We start from the raw sequence: 16,895 nt of genomic DNA, 5'->3' as shown, positions 1-16,895 counted from the left end.
GAAAGGAAAGTTGACTAGGAAACAATTTTTCCTACTCATTGATTATTCCTTTGAAGAACTACAGAAAGACATGCTGGCTTCTGAGAAGATGAGTTGTAATTTTGTGATTATTCTTTTTTAATTTGGCATATATGTATGCTTGATATTTTAGCCATGATGAAGCAGAGAAGCGTCTCCCAAAGAGCTGCTTGGTGATGCTGTCTAAATATGAGCCTGTTCTCAAATGGACTAAAGACTGTGACAACTTGCTGTACCAGGGGCTGGTGGAAGTCCTCATCCCGGAAGTGCTCCGGCCCATTCCGAGTAAGCTGATAGTGCACAGCTCATGTTTTCAGCCAATCATGGGCTATGATAAACTGAGGGCAACCAATGGTGCATGGAGAAACTTCAGCTCTTGGAGACGCTTTTCCTGACCCTTCCACTTTCTCTCCTTGTGGGCTTAACCCAGGTTCTGCGACTGGTGGGGTTAAAAATCTTGTTTAGTAGAGAGGGAAGCAGTTAGATCAACTCTTGATTCATAACAAAGACTTTGAAACTGCCTATGTTAGAGTGAAATTATTGTTCTGGTTCCAATTCTGCTCCAGGTGCCTTGACACAAGCAATCCGAAACTTTGCAAAAAGTTTGGAGAGCTGGTTGACAAATGCTATGATGAATATTCCGGAAGAGATGGTCCGAGTGAAGGTGAGCCAAAGAGCACAAAGTTTGTGGGGCAGGCAATTTGAGATGATTCTTCTTCTTCTTCCTCTTCCTCTTCCTCTTCCTCTTCCTCTTCTTCTTCTTCTTCTTCTTCTTCTTCTTCTTCTCTTCCTCCTCCTTCTCCTCCTTCTCCTCCTTCTCCTTCTCCTTCTCCTTCTTCCTCCTCCCCCTACCCTCCCCCTCCCCCTCCCCTCCTCCTCCTCCTCCTTCTGGGAACTTGGGGTCTGTGCTAGGAGAGATTGATAGACAACACCACTAACAGTTGCTGTGCATACTTAAAGCTAGTATGCCACATTCTTCTTCCCGTTTTCTTTTGGAGTTTATTTGATTGATTGATTGATTGATTGATTGATTTATATAGTCACCCTTCTCACATAAAAGACTGGGTGACTTACAATAAAATAGGTAATCATAATAAAATAAAACAGAAACATAGCAGGTAAGCTTCATGAATAACTCTCAACAAAGCCAAAAGGCAGACTTTACCACACTCCCAGGGCCCAGGCACAGAATCAAATTTTAAGGCCAGCAGGATTGGGGCTAATGGTGGAATGATGTTCCAGATGGAGCGCCATGGGAGAAAGTTCCTCCTTCTGAATCCCACCAGCCAACACTCCTTAGTTGACGGCATCTAGAGCAGGCCTTTCCTACTGATGGGATGGAGAGTAACACAGCCCCAACCCATGAAGGGCTTTAAAGATAACTACTGGTATCTTGAATCGCACCAGAAGCACACTGGAAGCCACAGAGCAGTGATATTACATGCACCCCAAAGACATTAATTGCCTGCGCTATCGCATTCTGCATCAGCTGAAACTTCCAAACACTCTTCAAGGGCAGCCCCATCAAGAGCATGTTGCAGTGATCCAGTCTGAATATCACAAGAGCATGAGTAATTATGAGTAGCCCCCCCCCCAGTCCAGGTATGGGTGCAACTGCGACATAATCCAAAGCTACGAAAGGCCCTCCTAGCCACAGCTACCACTATGGTTACTTTGCAGTTATTCTCTTAGTTCCTTCTCACCAAGCAGAATGGTGAGGAAAAAAAGTTGTGTCATTTGGGTTTTCTTTCTCAGGTGGCTGCAGCAAGTGCCTTTGCCCAGACCCTGCGACGTTACACTTCTCTAAACCATCTTGCCCAGGCTGCCCGGGCTGTTTTACAAAATACAGCTCAAATTAATCAGATGCTAAGTGACCTGAACCGGGTTGATTTTGCTAATGTCCAGGTAACCAACCGTCTATATCGTTTTGCCCTAGTTTGGCCATGCTGGGTTTTTATCCTTCCCTTTTCCATTTGCAACTAGAAACTAAAAACTTTTCATTTTCTTGTTGACTCAGATGGGCTGGGTGCTATTTATCACGAAAGCTTTTTTGTCGCGGTTATCTTTGGTGAATCAAGTAGCCAATATAGGAGTTCCTTCAGATACAGATATAAGAAGATTTAGTTTGCTAGGCCCATCTGGGTTAGCATACTTTTTTAAAAATAAATAATGTATTTGCCTTATCAAGCTCATTATCAAAGTTGTTTTCTCAGTCATTTCTTTATAGTGCTTATACCCCACCTTTCAGCCTGAATTTTCTCTGAGTGACTTTTAGAAGAGTAAAAACCAGGCCATCCATGTTGTCAGGTTTATAATCTGAATAACAGATTACAGAAGGAAAGGGGAAAACAGATAATTCAGGCACCTGTTCTTAATGTTTAATTTTCCTGTAACGGGCTAGTTATAATAGGAAAGGCCCAAATGAGTTACAGAGCAGAGGGATCAGTTGCTCTTCCTCACAGGGCAACCTGACTGGCCTCTGTGAGGAGAGGAAGAAAGATCCTCCGTCCAACAGATCATTTTAGAACAGGGCTTTACAACCAGTGGTACGGGTACCACCTGTGGTACATTGGCACCTGGCAGGTGGTACGTGACCATCCTAGAAAAATGGTAGCGGGGGAGGGGAATGACCTGAACCAGTGGCAGCACCGCACAAGCCTGAGCAAGAGATGGCTGGGGCTGCTGGACTGTCAGGGGTGTCAGGACTCTAGCTGAAAGCTTGGTGCTGATCCTGGCGCTTCCGCTGAGCCCAAAAGAAGCACCGATCAGCTGGAATGTTGCAGCATCTCCAGGGTCTTTTGATTTACATTCAGATGCTTGGCAACTGATTCATATTTATGACGGTCACAGTGTCCCAGGGTCATGTGAACTGACCAAAACCTGCTGTAACCACCCAGCAGATGGGGGGGGGAATAAAAACCAAATGCCCCCCACCCCACCCCTGCTGCCAATCCTCAACAGAAATGCTCACAACAATGAAAACCTCGGACAGGAGGAAGGGCGCCACCGGGCGGCCAGGCAGGTGTCTTGCTCGGCTGTGGCTTGGGGGGCACTTTTTTCAGTGCCATTGTAACTTCGAACAGTCACCAAGCGAACTGTTGTAAGTCGAGGACTACCTGTACTTCATCACTTGTTTCCTTTTTTGACACCTTGCTAGGCAACTGGTGGTACTCGGATGTTACCATATCTTAAAAATGGTACAATGGGTGAAAAGGTTGAAAAGCCCTGTTTTAGAAAATCTAGAGTTAGTGAGCCGTTGGATCTTTTTCGTGGTTCATCTTTTAAATGGAGAAAACATATTTTATAATAGCTCATGATGTATTGTTGGCCTCTCAGTACCAGATTATTTGCCTGCTCTGTTTCCACAATGTTTTAAATTTTTAAGCCACTTCAGATTGGTCAATGATTTATCCGCAGAGACAGATTGTGTATGTGTATCAGTTGCATTGAAAAATTTTCTCCTTGCTCTTCCAAAGGAGCAGGCCTCGTGGGTGTGCCGGTGTGAGGATCGTGTGGTACAGCGGCTCGAACAAGACTTCAAAATGACTCTGCAGCAGCAGAACTCTCTGGAACAGTGGGCAGTATGGCTGGACGGTGTAGTCAGCCAAGTCCTAAAACCCTACCATGGCAGCCCCAGCTTTCCCAAAGCTGCCAAACATTTTCTCCTCAAGTGGTCCTTCTATAGGTAAGTGGAAGGCAAGAAGTGGATGTTAGACGTGCTCTTTGGTGCCCAAGCTGTAAGTGACATGATTAACTGTGTGCTTCCTCAATGATATGTGCAGCACTGGGCTACTTCTCTTTCTAGCTCCATGGTGATTCGAGACTTGACCCTGCGAAGCGCAGCCAGTTTTGGCTCTTTTCATCTCATCCGCCTCCTCTATGATGAATATATGTACTACCTGATAGAACATCGTGTGGCTCAGGCCAAGGGTGTGACTCCTATAGCTGTCATGGGAGAGGTAGGTCTTGTGGCTATTGAACATAAGAATGAATTGCTGGCAGAAAGAGGGTTCTGCAAATTCTGATTATCATCCACTTGGCAGGGGTATCCTAATGAAAGAAATGTTTTCAACACTTTCCCCTATTTTTGATTATATGATGTTTTTATATATACTCAGATGCCTTGTAAATTTGATGTATAGTTGATATAGACCAAAACTCCATATAATCAGGAGCATCAGTTCTTCTGTTCTGAAAGTATTTTTTGTAGTAGTTCTGTATTTCAAGTGGTTTGATTAATAGGATGCCAGGTTAACTCAGGCTGGGTCTCCATTGTGCTTTTTCCTAAACCCAAAATAGAGTTATAGATGGAAAACCATATATAATTACTCATGCTTTATAGCCAATGGAATTTCCTGTGCTGGACATTCAGGAACAGCAAGTTATCAAGCTAAAACCATTTGACTACATTCTGGATAAAAAAAAATAAGCATTATGTATGGCTATGCAGCTCTATGTGTTCCTACATCTCTCCCTTACACAAACTTGTCTCGTTGTAGAGAACATCATTGTTTATCCATGTTTTTTGTTTCCTTTTAAGTTTGCAAATCTGGCAAGTTCCTTGAACCCTTTGGACCCTGATAAAGGTACTGTCCAGCACTTTAAGGACTTGTTTTAAGAGGTTAATTGTTTACTTAATGTTAGATTGTTTGGAATTATTACTCCCTCCTTTACAAATAGGAGTCAATATTGTTCATTCCATTTGTATGGAAAAAAGTTACAGGGGGCATATTTAGTTATGTTTGCAGCTATGCCTGAAACAGATTCTGCTCCAGTACAAGTTGGTTGTCTAAGGTGACACCAGGACTGAAAAAGGAAGAAAGTTTATCGCATTCATGGAGTTTTATGTAATGATAGCTAGAACCCATGTCAGCCATCATCTAAATTTGGGAATGCTGCTTGGGTAGCATGCAAAACATACTAGACTTCAGTGCAACCTACTTTTGGTGGGGGGGAATTGTCTGCATTTACCTCATACCTCATTTCCTGGAAGGCTTTACAATGCTGAAGGAGTCCTCCTGCTGTCCATGTACAGGTCTAGCTCATAGGATGAAATTAAGGGTTATCTGCATATCTGGGAGATATCATGGTTTTAAACTCAGCACAGAAAGTGAAATTAGAGAGAGACCACGATCTAGCTCAGATGTAGGCAACCTTGGCTCTTTTATGACTTGTGGACTTCAACTCCCAGAATTCCTGAGCCAGCCATACTGAGGGGCAAGGGAGTTTCCAAGCTCAGTCATGCTGGCTCAGGAATTTGATTCCAGGATTGTGCTATCTTTGACTCTTGATAGGGTTGCGATCTACTGGAAAAAGCAGGCTTGCAATCTGAGGGATCTCCCTGACATGGTTCCTGCTTGGGGTGACATTTCTCAGTGGCAGTGGCAACACTGGGGCAGAAGTCAAGGCTTGGGGGCAGTGCAGCTGGCTGAGACTGCTGAAAGCCCGGGCCCCAGGCCCTGCAACACTCTCTGTAGTATCTTGTCCACTGATGTCCCCAGTCCTCATGGTTTTTTTGGAAGCAGGTGAAATAATGGCTCTACCAGAAAGCCCTTGGGATGAATTATAAATCTCTAGATTGGAAATTAGATTAATGATGTAATAATCTACTTGATTTTGACACTGACTTTGTACCATTTTATATTTAAATTCTGTAAGCTGCCTACTGTCTGCTAGGATTTGGGGGAATAAATAAATCACATAAACATCTTGCCAAGTGTTGGCTTTCCCATATAAGAACTAGTGAGATGTTAACAATCTTCAGTAAGGGCATCAAAATTTTGAGAAACTGTAAACAATTTTTATTCCTGTGTGTGTGCATGTATAAAAGTAAAACATTTGGGGGATTTGCAACCCCGCTCCCCTTCTGGAGTGAAAGATTCATTGGTTCTCCTGAGTGCTAATCCCTGTTACTCAGTCTAGTGAATAAAAGCAAAACAATTATGTACAATTTTTTTTAAAAAAGCAAATGTAAAAGGATAATACAAATTATTATCATCCAGGGCTTAAAATATGGTTTCCTATATCTTTAGAAACAATTCCCAAAGATTTCTGCTTCAGTTAATCTTTCTCCTGGTCACTTGCCTTGAAAACAAACATGAGCCTCTGACAATGGTCTGTTTGCTTAGAGCCTAAGTTTACACAGAGTCATAGAGTCATAAAGACATGACAGTTACCAAGCACTTAAATTTGATCAAGTCACCCTGGGGATGTTGTAACAGTTGTAAGTCTGAAAACTGGTCATAAGTCACTTTTTCAGATCCTTTGTAATTTCAAATGGTCACTCAATGAATAGTTGTAAGTCAAGGACTACCTGTAATGTAAAACTGCCCCTGAACTTCTGGAAGTTGGATTTATATTGCCATTCTTCCACAAATTATCCTTGTTTATGTTTTTCTGGAGAACAGGGGAAAAGCTTAGCTGTGTGTGACTAGGAATATTGTCTAAGCATTAAAAAATATAAAATGAGGAGCATCATACACCAACAAAACTCATAGAGCAAGAGCACCTCTGAGGCTTACTTCTTCAAGCTCGTAATACCCAAGTGATGTTACCATTCAGCCTTTTTAAGGGATGGTGGTGAACCAGGAACAATAGAATAAACAGAATAAATTCCATTTTTTTAGTTCTGGATCTCTGTGACATACGCAGGCTATCTGCTCCAAAGCTGTTGGGGAAATGCCTCCTTCCATGCAAACCTACTTACTTCCTCCAAGACTTTTTTATTCATTTTGGGTGGAGCTAGGAAATACAGCCTTTTTCGTTTCTCACGAGGCCTCCAAGAAGAAGCTGTACTATGCTTGGCTCTGTTTCATATGCATGGCAAAGACCACTCTTTTAAGAAGACTTTGAATGACATGTTTTCAGTTTTGTTTTTATTAAAAATCTACTTGAATTCAGTTTTGGAGGGAAAGGGATTGTTATTGGGCAGCATTCAACAAACTATATATGATTGTTATAGCCAGAGATTCAGATTTACTCTAGGATACTCAGAATAATAAATGGTAGCTTGTAATAAAACAGCAGTGGCATTACAGGTTTTAATTGTGATATCAAGAATACTTTGACACCTAAAAAATCCAAAAAACTGCAATGTATATTTTATTCAAATAGACATAAATCATGGTCTAAAATTGATATGACATGGACATCCTCGGAACTTAGCACAATGTACAAGAAATAGAGATAGAAACTAATATTTGGGCAGATCATAATCCAGTAAATTTGACTTGGAGAGGAGCCAAGAAAAAAATAAGATGGTCCTTGAACAAATCCATACTGAAAGAAAAATAATTTATACAACTAGTGACAAAGGAAATGGACTTTTTTTTCAAAATAAATAAGAAAGAAGAGACGTAGCTTCCAAATGTGTGGGACACAGCTAAAGCATATTTCAGAGGGCTGGCTATCACCTACACTGCTAAAAAGAATAAAGAAAACAAGAGTTAAAAGTTGAAGGAAGAATTTAGAAAATTAGAATTAGAGCTACACACAGACCCACAAAAGAAAATATTTAAAAAGCAAATGGAGCTAATAAAACATAAACTAAACCTAGAAGAGGCGGAAATAATGACTCAACAGATTAAAAGGGCCAAACAGAACTTTTTTGAAAATGCCAATAAGCCAGGGAGATAGTTAGCATATAGACTGAAAAAAGAAAAAGTGAAAAAACTGATAAATAAGTTGCAAAATCCAAAAGGTGAATTACAGTTTCAAAATGACACAATTAAAAAAATTATTAAAGACCTTTACAAGATACTTTAGAGCACAGAGGAAATTTCAAAGAAAAAAAACACAGCAGTACCTTAAAAAAGCAGACTTACCAAAAAATTCCAGAGAATATTCAAAACATATTAAATGGAAGAATATCAGTGATGGAGATTACAGAGGCTATAAAAAGGCAAAAAAATGACAAGACCCCGGGCCCAGATGGATTACCTGCAGACCTCTACAAATCATTACAAGATATACTAAGCCCAATACTGAAAGAACTGTGTAATGAAATATTTTTGAGGCTAAAATACCGAATACGTGGACTGAAGCTAACATCACTTTAATATCCAAAGAAGATTCTGAGTTGACACAAATAAAAAATACAGACCAATATCGTTATTAAATGTAGATTATAAAATTTTCACCTCAATAATAGCAGAAAGACTAAAGAAATTTCTGACCAAATTTATACATACAGACCAAAATGTCTTTTCTATCTAAAAGACAGATAAAAATAACTTAAGAATGATCATAGATGTTTTAGAGTACTATGAAATTCATCCAGGGAAACAGATGGCTCTAATATTTCTAGATGCACAGAAAGCGTTCAACAATGTAAAATGGCAATTTATGTTCCAGCAGTTAGAGGAAATGGACTTTGGAAAATACTTTATAAATGTAATTAAAACAATTTATAAAAAACAAACCTTCAAATAGTCAAAAAAGTTAAATACTTGGGAATTTATTTAACAGCAAGACCTGCAACAATAAAAGAAGACAACTGTGGAAGATTGTTAAAACAAATAAAATTGGATCTGGAAAAGTGGAAAAATGTACAACTCTCAGTGCTGGGGAGAATAGCAACAATGAAAATGAATATCTTACCAAAAATACTCTTTTTATTTTAAACAATAGCTTTAAGACTGGAAAAAACCTTTTTTGATGAACTAAATACAACAGTACTGAAATTTATCTGGCAAGACAGAATTAGACTGCAAATGTTATAAGAAGCGAAAGAAAGTGGAGGATTTGGACTACCGGATTGGACGCTATACTACCAAGCAACTATGCTAACATGGCTAAAAGAGTGGATAATGCTTAGAGATAAAAGACTATTATACCTAGAGGGGCATAACCTACAACTTGGATGGCATGCCTTTCTGTGGTATGGGAAGAATAAAATACATAGATACTTTCAAAACCACTTTATAAGAAATGCTCTTCTTTTAGAATGGGAGAAAATAAAAGCGAAAATCTAGATTAAAATACCTGGATGGCTTTCAACAATGGAAGCATTCCCTTACCCAAGAAAGTTGTGACCTATAAAGATATTTTGGACAATGGAAACTGAAAGATGGACAAGATTTATAAGAATAAGGTATTGATTTATCATGGTGGCCATACCTGCAAATTCAAACGAGATATGAAAAAGTTGCTAAAACAACGGGATTTTATAGAATTTGACCAGATACTGTTAAAAACAGATGAAAAATTGATTAAGAAACTCTACAAATATTTGTTAAGCTTAAAGATGGAAGAGGAACAAGTAAAAGAAACAATGATAATATCGGCAAAGAACTTTGGACATAATATAGAATTAGAAAACTGGCAAAGTTTATGGGAAAGAAACACCAAATTAAAAAAAGTGGTGGCTTATAAAGAAAACATATAAAATATTTTACAGATGGCATTTAATACCGATGAGATTAGCGAAAATGTTTAATAATACATCAAACAAGTGTTGGAAATGTAAACAAAAACCAGGTACTTATTACGATATCTGGTGGTCATGCAGTAAAGGTAAAAGATTTTGGTCAAAAATACATATTTGGTTGGAGAAAATGATTAAAAAACATAGATTTTAAGTCAGAACTGTTTCTGTTAGGCATAATAGGAGGAAATTATGAGAAAGACTGTATGTATTTAATTCTACATGTATTAACTGCAGTAAGAATCGTATTTGCCCAATATTGGAAAAAGGAAACTTTATCAATGGAAGAAGAACTAATTAAGAAAATTTTAGTCTGTGCAGAAATGGACAGATTGACGTTAAAGATAAAAGAGAAAGAAGACTCAGTATACTTTAGAAAATGTGATAATTTTTATTAATGGCTAGAAAAATGAGTTAGAGAGAAAGGAACATGATATGTACTGTGTAACATTGAATACATACTATTAGGAAGAAGACTTCTGAGCTATTAACTAACATATTGATTATGATAATATAGAAATTAATTGTTACTTATTGTTTTTTAAATACATGAACCCAGACAACATGCTGTTTGCTAAATATTAAGAATGTTATTTTAAAAAACCTTTACCCTAACCCAAATATTTTGCCACCTGATGTTTAATTTATTGAGCCTTGGTGGAGCAGTGGGCTAATGCCTCCTTAAGTAACACCGGCTGCCTGCAATTAGTGCAGGTTCGCATCCCACCAGGCTCAAGGTTGACTCAGCCTTCCATCCTTCCGAGGTAGGTAAAATGAGGACCCAGATTGTTGGGGGCAATTAAGCTGACTTTGTAATAATGCCGCTTGGGGTGTGTGTGAAAGCCCTAACAAGCAGGCATATACATAGAATGAAGGCTACTGCTAAGCTTGTAAGCCGCCCTGAGTCTTCAGAAAAGGGCGGGATATAAATGGAATTTTTTTAAAAAAAATAATTTATGAATATTATAAAATGGGGAATTACTTCAAGTGAATTAATATATCTGTTAAAGTAGCATAATTATTAAAAAAATCAGAGAATTATGATAGGCAGAAGAATCTTAAGCTAAAGTAACAAATCCTTTAATAAAAACTAGAAAATAAATGTTAAAATTAACATCCATTCATATTTCACTGTTTATATTTTTATGAATTAGTAAGAAATCTAGACACATTACTGTAGATTGTTTTTACTAAAGATATTGTATTAGTGAAATGCATTTTTGTGATTTGCTGTGCTTTGATTAATTTGCAAAATTTTGCATGAAAGTTTTGTAAACATTAAATGCTGTATTATTATTGTAATATAATGCAAGAGAGGGGAGCAGGAACAAAAAAATCCAAAATAAAACTTCAGTATAATACAGGAGTTTACTCTCTTAGCCCTTTCTGTGGCAAAGAGATTGTTGAGTAGTCAGCAGGTCAAAATGTTGACTGGCCCTTAATTTTGAGAAAAGTCTTAGTACTTTTTGCTTTCTGATTCGAAAATGTAGTGATCATGGAATGGGCAATTTTACCCCTGGTATGACATATTCAGGGGTTTCCCTCTACCGGAATGAGCCACTGAAGAAACACTTAAGGTGATTGCTTGGTAATGGACAACCTCTAAGAAAATAAAGCTTCAGTGCTCAGGGCCTAACTTGGCTTTGTGCTTCCAACTGATGTAACTGCTTTTTCCTTTGAATTAGATGAAGAGGAGGAAGAGGAGGAGGAGAGCGATGAGGAGATGCCACAAGAATTGTCTCTTAGCTCCAATGAATCCAGCAGCCTAACAGCGGAGCCTATGGAGCCACCCTCGAAACTGGCACGGACAGATTCACGGGGCATCTTTGTGCAAGCACTGCCCTCCAGTTAAAGAGAAATAAAGGAGGGACTGACTACTAAGTGGCCAGCAGGAAGTCAGGGTGCATCTTGCACTGCGTTGTGCTGCCCTGCGATAAAGATGTGCTGTTCCCTGTCTCCGAGTGGTATGCAATGCGCTTTCATTTCATCCCCTTCCCTGGCCTACCTGTACCCAATATAAACCAAGTAAGATCCCAGCAACACTCCCCCTAAAAGCCTGGCTAATACCTGGTAGCACTGGTGGGGGTGGGGGAGTGCTTGGTTAGTGGGCTGAACATGGTTTCACTGATTGGGTCAGTTTCGTTTTTTTGACTGCCTCCTTGATTACCATAGGTAGTCTGAAACTGGCTTAAACCATGACCCCTTCACCCTTGGCTGATTTTTGAAGGGAATTTATGTGCTTGACCAAGCATGGTCCCAGATTATGCTGCTGGGAATGCATAAAACCCATGCTTTTGGATTATAAAATTGGCCCAGGTTTACCAAGGGCCTAGCCTTTTCTGCCTCTTGGCAGAAGTATGATATGCAGAGTCTGTGGCACACCTGAGTTAGTTGACCCATTGAAACTGATTCTTGGTGAGTCATCCCGTCCACTAGTTGGATCAGGTTGAATGTCATTATATTGTGGGAAACTCCTTGTGTCTGCCTGTTCCTTGATGCTGAGCATCTGTCTTATACTACTCAAGGCTGCTGGACACAAGAGTTTGGATTTCCAGAAGCTTGGAGAGTGATGGTCAATGCTTGGGTATAGGGCAGGAATTTGCAAGAATTATTCCAGCTTGAGTGAAAGTTTCTGTGTAATAATCAGCATTGACTTCTTGAAGCTTTCTGTGGCAGTGGCTGAATTTATAAGAGGATTTTCTCAGTGCAGTATATGCATCTGGGCTTTCAGCTATTCAATGGTGCAATGTTATTTGGAATAGGACAGTGTGCACTTTGTGCAGCTGTAATTGTATCCAAATTTGGTTTGCCATAGATGTATACATAATGATCATTACTAGGACAAGTGCCATCTGCTATACCTGTCTTTCTGATCCAGCAAGATTTTAGCTACAGTTCCATTTTCTTTTAAGAGGAAAAAAGGAGATTTCAGCATCATGGTTTCAACTGATACATCTTGAAATTGTGTCTGTCACTCTAGATTTTCTAATAGAGCTCATTCTAATTCTTCAGCTGCTTAGATTGTCCAGTGCTAATTTCTCTTGGACAATTCATCCCAAGCCCACTGTTATATTAAAAAAACAGCCTCATATTAAATATTTCTAAATTTATAGATGCTTAATGTACACTTGAAGTTCTGCTGCAAGATCTTTCTGTTTCTACTTTTCCCTACTTTTGGGGAGCAAGGTGGCAAGCAGGAGTAGTGTTCCATTCATATGCGTTATTATCATCCCTGAATACAGTTTTTGTATGCAGCTTTCAGACTTTTGGTGGTTCTCCTGATTATTGTGATACACTTGCAACTTTTAGCCAGATTCTGGTATTACCTGAGACATGTCAGGAAATCCTATGCTATTAGCATGAAGCCAGCCTAAGTAAGCCATTTTTGAACTCTGCTAGCACATCAAACATAACTAACTCAGCCTATTTTGCTAATACCTTTTATTTTTCAAGCCTTACTTTGTAAAGCTAGTGGCACTAAAAATACACTTAGCCTTGGCAGATGCTGGGGCTGCCCTTCTATTGACCAAGAAAGAGTGTTTAGAAATATTCACCCAATTGTTGCCTTCTTAAGGCCATTACAGTGCTGGTGATTGGAAGGGGTTAATTTTTTTTCAAGTGCTTGTAGTCCAAAGATTGCCTGCTACACAGGAATAAGCTAGTAAGTGGGTATAGGAACTGCTGCAATCTACACAACTATGGAACAGGGTGCTTACTCATCTCAACCTAAACTTCTGTTAGCCCACTATTACCTTATTGCAGAATAACTAGAACAGAGAATGCAACAGAAACTACACTGGTCGAAATGATATGCAGAATCATTGCCAACCTGCTGAGAAATAGGAATACAAAACCATAAGCAAGGATCAGCAATGCAGATTTCCTTCCTATTTGTGAGGGGGTAACTCAAATGGTCATTATAAGTCAACTGGATTCATAGTTTACCAACCAAAACTGTTTTGACTTTACAGCTATTTAGAATTAAGCATGAAGACTTGGGTTCTATTAGCAGCAAATGCTATTTTATTTTGCAGCTGGGCAAAATTACTACAGTGCCACTCTTCACTTTTGGACTAAATCTTAAAAATTATGTAAATTAAGTATATGCATCTCTGGGAAAATAATTTGGTGATTGTGTGCTTTCTAGAGAACTTATTTAAGAACTAATAGCCACTGATCCTTGAATCCAAATTGATGATACTACTGTAATATTCCCTTGCAGAAGTCTTTTAGCTATGACTGTCAAAAGAAAAATCTGTAGGCTTTTAAATGCTACCGGTGGTCAGGAGTAAGTGGGTAAAAACAATACCTTCTTAGGTTTTAGCCCATGGCTACATGCTACACATTTAGGCCAAGTCTCCATGTAAAAACACTCAGTCTGATAAACCAGAAATTAGCTGTCAGCCTGACTTAATCTAAATTCCTTGAGCAAGAAAATAAGCCTATGAAGATGATGTGCTGCATGCAAAAGGCCTCTAGTTGCTGTTCCTCCTTAGGACACCTCTTCACAGTGGAAGTCATAATGAAAGAAACCCATTTTTTAAGTGTCTTTATTTCCATCTTCAGTTAAATAGGCAAGCAGCTGCTCCAACTGCTTCCAGTCCAGGATAAGCTCCAATGAAACAAATGCCGCTTCCTTAGCTGCACGTGACATTAGAACACCAGGATGAGATACTTTTGGATTCCACTCATGAAGTTATTTTCTGTCCAACTTCTTTTGCTACAGCAAGTCAAATGTGTTTCAGGCACTGAATATAAACTTATTTACCTTGTAGTCCCTCTTAAGTATGTAAGTCTAACAAAGCGCAAAGCTGTCCTTAAAATAGTAGCCCAAGTCGTAAAGCGGCACAATCTTGAAAGGGAGCAAATAGAGGCAAGACACAAGTTTGGACCTTTTTGCTTCGATCCCGAAGCAAAATGCTGCCTTCAAGGAAATTTTTTGCACAAAAGGACCTCTTAGTTTTGAATTACAGCCTAGATATTTGTAAGACGGAAGTGAGATAGAAAAGTTCTCCCTTCCCCTGCCTTTACTAGAGGTGCCAGAGCCAATAAATACCCCCAAGCATAAGAACCCAGTCTCTCTGAGAAGCACCTTAATTCCCCTATCTGGCTGAACTATCATTTGTAGCAAAGCAGCGTGTAATATCCATGGTTTCTACAGTATGTGTTTCCTGTGGCAAACCTAAAATTTCAAATCCGTTTTTCTGGACGTGTGCATACCTTGGTTTGTTGGATGTATGAGTATATCCATCAGTGAAATAGTATGTTTTGTGCTCCAACGTATAACCAATATCTACAAGGACAAGCATTAATCAGGTTTTGAGAAATATTCCTCTGTTCCAACATTTCCTTAATCCTTGCTCTCTATAATGTATGCAGATTGACATTTAGCTTTATGACAGTCCCAATTCTGGTAAAGAAAATGAATCTAGTTGTTTGCAAAAAAAATCTTGCTTCTGTGAGCTAGCTATTCCCTCTATGAACTGCATAATGCTGGAACCACCACTCACACAAGACCAACAACATGAATAAGCTTACCTTTGTATTCAGTTGCTGCCTTACAAAACAAAATCCTTTCCCTCTGAACGAGGATTCTCTCCATTCACTAAGCAAATTTTGCTGCAGAGCAGCTAGGAACAGTTGCTAGCAAAGCCAAGTCAGAAATACTTGCCCAGTCTATTTAATAGCCCACACAAACCAGTCCCGTTCCTTCTCTGTGCTAGTAACTAAGCAAACAGATCTGATTACTTGCTACTCTGATGGAAGTAATCACTTTCCTGGTTTGTAACTGAATATTAGATATTCTTAGTTTTAAACAAAAAATATCTGTGCTTTTCTATGTAATAACTAATTCTTGTTCTATAAACCACCTAAATATTGTGAGATTGGTGAAGATAAATTACTTGATATTTTTGGGTTTTTCAACCATCATGGCCTTATTTGTTCAATTTTTCCAGTGTTTTAAACCTGTGATATAGATGTTTATTGCAAAATCTACATATTGTATAAAATATATATTTTGTGTCAATCTTTTGTGTGGCGGCAACAGCAGCAGCCTTAGCTGTTCTATAGACTTCAAGTGGAGTCTGAAGAGCTTTGTAGGTGTCCTGGGTCCATGAGATGGGCAGTGCCTGTGGTCAGATGATGTGTGTGTGTGTGTGTAGTCTAGAGTGCAACAGCTGTTTTCTACCTTTTGTAGTTCTTTCTTAAGAAATAAATTCAGCCGTGTTCTTTGCCTAGGATGCTGCTTGCTTACTGTTGCAAAAATGAGTTCACATTTAAGCCCTCGTGTGCAAAATTGGAATCTGCTTGGCAATCCCAACATAGGTTCTATGACATGGATGAACCTTTGGATGTTCCCAAACTTTCCTGGTGCACAGTGCTCTGGCTGCTGTAGCAAGTTCCCTAACAGTTCCATTTATTAAGGATCTTATGCTGTCCTGGGAGTTTGCTGTAGTGCCATGCTACAGTTTGGGAACTGCAGATCTAAAATGTTAACATATAAAGAGGGTCAGAGCTATATTCCACCCTTCATACAATTTAGAGAGGCAACAAAAAGCAAGAAGGAATAAATCCATTTCACTTCTGAAGTCATGTTCAAAAATTCATCTCCTGGTGCCCCATCCCAGCAGAGCTACTTAAATAGGATGAATACAATTGATGTTTTACATAGCTACTTCAAACAGAATGAGCATAACCTTAAAGGATTTTTTTCTGAGACAATCGAGATGCCATTTGGCTCCCTTTTGCTATTTCTCAATTGTTGTATAGCTTTTGCATTTTTTAAAATCAGAGGCTTTCAGGCAAGTATGTTTCTATTGGAGTTATATAAAAAGGCTGCTATTCATAATAACTGTAAGGTGAAACACACTTATATTAAACTTCTTAGGGCCTGAAATTACTATAGTAATTTGTTGGGGGCTGCTTAGAGGGGGCTGTAAAGCACTGTGAAGCGGTATATAAATCTAAGTACTATTACTATTGTAGTATTTTTGCTAATATATGAATTCTATTCATGAGGACTGTTACCTCTGATTCAAAGTGAAGGCTGCCAATGAAAGGGAAAAGATGCTTCCTCACACACCCATCCTGAATTTTAATTATCCTCCCATTTTTTTAAGACAACATTCTCTTGGATATTATGAGAAAATATTTATAATTATATTTATTTACACAATCTGGAATCACATAATTCAGAAACCCCTTGCTCAAACTGGGCAAATCTAATCATGGACAAATCGCCCAGGGACCCTAAGTGCACCATGAAAAAAAGAATATATTATAATAACCAATGTGAATTATGGAATGTTCTCGTATAACAAGCAGTAAGTATCTTAAATTTGCACACACTTTCTAGATAGTAAACCCTTAATGTCAAGCTGTGTGAAAATTCTCAGTTGCGATGCTGTAATTCCTATTAAGTTTTTCATCAAAGAAGAAAAGAAGCAACAAG

General features: G+C 38.8%; 1 protein-coding gene across 1 annotated transcript in view; it reads left to right on the top strand.

Moving 5' to 3' along the window:
* Positions 1-15,682, top strand: part of RFX1 (regulatory factor X1) — a 60,855-nt gene extending 45,173 nt beyond the window's left edge. The window contains exons 16-22 of the mRNA XM_083357138.1: positions 152-303; positions 585-682; positions 1,774-1,923; positions 3,495-3,703; positions 3,824-3,977; positions 4,559-4,604; positions 11,128-15,682. Of these exons, the coding sequence (XP_083213264.1) occupies positions 152-303; positions 585-682; positions 1,774-1,923; positions 3,495-3,703; positions 3,824-3,977; positions 4,559-4,604; positions 11,128-11,294 (976 nt within the window). The 3' untranslated portion in view covers positions 11,295-15,682. The remainder of the gene's footprint in view (positions 1-151; positions 304-584; positions 683-1,773; positions 1,924-3,494; positions 3,704-3,823; positions 3,978-4,558; positions 4,605-11,127) is intronic.
* The last annotated feature ends 1,213 nt before the right edge of the window (positions 15,683-16,895 follow it).

The sequence above is a fragment of the Vipera ursinii genome (genome assembly GCF_947247035.1).
Source record: "Vipera ursinii genome assembly, chromosome: 2".
NCBI classification, from domain to species: Eukaryota; Metazoa; Chordata; class Lepidosauria; order Squamata; family Viperidae; genus Vipera; species Vipera ursinii.
Note: the sequence above shows the minus strand (reverse complement) of the source record. Positions and strands in the feature narration are given on the sequence as shown.